Here is a 4,175-nt window from a genome sequence, read left to right on the forward strand (position 1 = left end):
TTCCTAATCTGTGGGAGGGTGGAGACAAAAGAGGGGAAAGAGGAGACAAGATGGCTGGAGTAGCTGAAACAGTAATCTGGGCAAATTCACACAAAGCAGTGCTAAGACCTAATTAAAGTATGAGGTGGTTTGATTTCTTCAAAAAATACATATTCATTTGGGGTCACTAACTGCTCTGTAAGCAACACCAGCTGCACATGGCATATCAGGGCTGCCAGGATTCATGCAACCATTATCAGCCAACAAAGTTGATGCCACATCCATGACTGGAGATGGGGAAAAACTTAACAAATGGTCCCCAAATTCCTCAGTGCCACTTTGTTCACCACCAGTGCTAAGGCTGCTGCTCTAAATACAGCCTGTGCTTTATCTGCTGCTCTAAAGGGTGGGTGCCCTCTTCTCTTCAAGATTTACGGTCTCCTAATTCAGGCCAGGATGCTCCACTGGTGGGGCAGTGGACTCACGTGAACACCAAAGAAGTATAAACATTGTAGAGACTTGTCTACGTTTTAGTATTTTTTAAAAAATGCATGCACAGAAGCAGAAGTCCTCTATAACAGCTGTCACTAATTGCAGTTGCTGACGCACATGAGCAACGATGTGCTGCCCTAAAGTTCTGGTGCTGGAATATATTCTTTTTGTTTCCCAGAAGATGTTCTTCAGCAAAATAAAGCCAAACTAAACACATTAGATACATGCATATTTACATGTGTACGTGGACAAGCACTTGAAAATGAGAGTTTCTCACAAATTTATCCATAAATTGCCACTAGTCATTTTCAGATGTGATGCAACTTAACACACCTGTAGAGGCTGCAGGTATTCTTGAACTCAGAATCTCCCCTTTTGATTGCCAAAAGTGACATTTCATTGCAAAGAGGTGCTGAATCTTTGTTAAACTTTACTGTTACATACATAATACTATTCACCACTACAAATTCAAAGTTTGCTGACATTACATCAGTACAGATTTTCTGTTTGAATACTTGACGTCAGACAAGCCCTGCACTTTTCTTTTACCTGGAGTAATGGATAGCTTGGTGTCCTGCGATATTAAAATAGAAGTCAGTTGTATGCTTCATCTCATCAGTATGTCCAGAGACTTCAATCCAGTGTGCTATTGGGAGGCAGTAAACTCCATCCACTATGTTGCTCTGATTGTAAACACAACTTCGATCATGATGGGGTCCGTTACCTAGAACAGAAGAAAGGACAGTTGTGGGCTGTTTATTCAACAAATCTTCCAAAAGACATGCAGGAGCTGTGAACTGAGTATTTAAGGCCAGGAGTGCTGTTTGCTGCCTGTTCAAACTGCATTTCTCATAACATATTTTATTAACACCTGAAATAGTTGTAACAGGAGTGCTGCCACAAAGCAAATGTTCAGCATTAAAATAAACTTTTACAAATTATTAAAAAAACCCAAAATAAAGGTGTGTAAGAATCCCAAATCATCAACCATGACACTTAAAATTTCAAGAATTATTAATTTCACTTAAATTCCTCATTTGATGTCTGATAATACCTAGCCTGGGAGTTTTAACGTTTCTGCTCTATGACCTCTCTCTGGGGGGTCCAGCTTGCTGCAGCCCATGGTCTCGCTCTGACATGGCACAGCAGCTTCACCATTCTCAGGCTTACTTCTAAGGAAATTGCCAAGCTATGAGAAAGACCTCAGAGAAAGCACAGGGTATGGCTGTGCAAGATCAGAAAGGTAAAACTGTAAACAAAAGCAGGATTTGGAGTTGTTACCAGCTTAAGGATTCAAGACAAAAAACACCAATATAGAAAGGCACCAAATCTCGAAGAGGAAAACCAAGCAGATGGCAGACAACAACCTGGTAGCAATGAAGACCTGTTTCAGGGAGCAGAGAAGGGTGGTCCTCCTCCACGTCATTCACAGCTGCCTGGCCAGCAAAGACCCTTCAGGTGTCCTGTCTGGGACAGGATGCACACCAACACCCAGCTCAGGAGCACATTAAATCCTACCTGTCTTCTGTGTTTGCTAACTGATAAAAAATCACCTTGTACTCTTCAGGTGCACGTCCTGCTTACAAGGTCTGCTTTACACGATAAAGTTGCCTAAAGTGACCCAGAGAGGCACAGTCACATCTGCAATGCTGAGTGATCACAATTACCAAAAATGGCTTTGTCTAAAGAAATTTTTCTTACAGTTTTCCATTATTTAATATCTATTACCCCTTCTTCTTTTACAGCAATGGTGTGAGCTTTAGTACAGAAAAACAATTTTTAATACCATGCCAGAGTAAGCAATTTAATTTGAACTGGGTCGTGTCATCAATCAAAAGGTTATCTAGCCTCCAAAATTCAGTATCTGTTTGTTCTTCCCCTTCCATCATTTTCACATACTTCTTGCAACACTAATTGCCATGTAGGAGTTATTGTGCAGATTAGAAGTGACCTAATCTATGGCTTGCTTTTAATGTAAACCTGTTACACTTATACATTATTAATGATGTTAGAACATTTCTGAGTAAAATTATGCCTGAAGGAATACCCTCAATTTCACACTGCATGTAAATGCATGACCAGCTTCAAGCATCACACTTTGGGAAACTTCCTAGAGCAAGAGCATTTTGGGAGATGTATTAATGCAATGATTAGAAAATAAGACTAACATTTAACAGTGAAGCTCACATCATTTCCTTATTTCCAGATGACATGCAGCACTTTCTACCACAATTGTGAAACATTATCATTTACCAAAAAGAAAACACTACGCAGAACACTATTTCTCTTTCTATTGCTGAACCCTTACGTATCATATGTAACGGTATGACACAGTTTTGTTAGTCTACAAGTGCAACATCTAGGAGGGGTGAGGAATATTTAAATTAATAAGCTAAATTGGCATTTGGATATGCCAATAGGATATTCCATATCATATAAAGTCACGTTCAGTATATTAGTGAGGGTCTCTTCCTTTCTTGCCCTCTCTGGCTTTCGCTTGGGCTCTCACTCTTCTGGGATTGCAGTTTTGGTTAGAGATAGCTGCTTCTCCAGGATCGTTATCTGGGAACAGGCCAGGCTTGGTCGTTGGGTGGTGAGCAACTGCATCACTCATTTACAAATCTTATTACTATTACTATTCTCTTTTTTTTTTTTTTTCATTTTATTTTATTTCAGTTATTAAATTGTTCTTATCTCAACCTATGAGTCTCCTTACTCTTACCCCCAAATCTCTCCTCTATGTCCTGGGTGAGGGGCCGGGGACTGAGCGAACTTCTGTGTTTTGCTGCTAGCCAAGGGCTAGCCCAGTGAAACCACCACAGCTGCACACCTGCTTTCCCACTTCCAACTGCTGCTGCTTGAGATGCATGTCCTTCTGTCATTCACCAGTTTTACTGTCCCTCCTCTTCTCCTCCAGCTTTAATTCTCAGCTCTTTTGCTCCTTCCTCTTCTATCATCTGTCTTCTTAAACAGCAGTAACGTCCTTGCCTTGTAACCTTTTAACCTTCACCATCATTCACTCCCTTACCTAGCCTGCAACCACATGTGAAAGTGGGGCCAAGAGCAAATTGCCACGAGACGTTTGTTTCATTTGCTCCCTAAAACAGATTTTGTCAAATCTCATCCCGAAAGGTCTTCTTTTCTAATTGTTATTTATTGCTCTTGATTTTTCTGCACCACTCAACCTCACTTTCCCGCAATCTCAAAAGGTATGTTTCCATTTTGGCTATAATACTCAGGTAAACAGTAAGAGCATACATTCCTAACATTTTTCATGAAACTAGCACAGTCTTTACAATTACTTACATTTTTTTACTGATGTATGAATTAACAACCCTCTTACTGAAATACAATGTCTGTGTTGGGTGAGGGGGGCGTTTTTGGTAGTGGGAGAAGGGGCTACAGTGATGGCTCCTGTGAGAAGCTCCATGAAGCCCTACTGGCTCCAAGGCAGACCTGCGTCCAGCCCAGACTGAGCTAATTAGCAGTAGGAAAATGCTTCTTCAAATCCATATTTATGAGGGAAAGGACTGTTTTGAAAAGGAGGAGGAAAGAACCTGGAGGAGAGGCCATTGACCTGAAAGAAAGACGACCATCAGCCTAAACAAAGAGGAGAGCTTCCTTGCCAGGAGGAAGAAGGAAGAGGAGGGGTAAGACAGAGAACCTCAGATGCAGACATGGGGATCACAGAAGAGTGGGGGCGG

At 41.2% G+C, this 4,175-nt stretch overlaps 1 protein-coding gene across 1 annotated transcript in view; it reads right to left on the minus strand.

The window, feature by feature from the left end:
- The window catches only part of EPM2A (EPM2A glucan phosphatase, laforin), a 25,806-nt gene extending 24,616 nt beyond the window's left edge, over positions 1–1,190 (minus strand). Inside the window, exon 1 of the mRNA XM_029085616.1 lies at positions 1,021–1,190. Within this exon, the coding sequence (XP_028941449.1) occupies positions 1,021–1,082 (62 nt within the window). The 5' untranslated portion in view covers positions 1,083–1,190. The remainder of the gene's footprint in view (positions 1–1,020) is intronic.
- Positions 1,191–4,175: the final 2,985 nt, after the last annotated feature.

Source organism: Antrostomus carolinensis, unplaced genomic scaffold (genome assembly GCF_000700745.2).
Source record: "Antrostomus carolinensis isolate BGI_N321 unplaced genomic scaffold, ASM70074v2 scaffold1686, whole genome shotgun sequence".
NCBI classification, from domain to species: domain Eukaryota; kingdom Metazoa; phylum Chordata; class Aves; order Caprimulgiformes; family Caprimulgidae; genus Antrostomus; species Antrostomus carolinensis.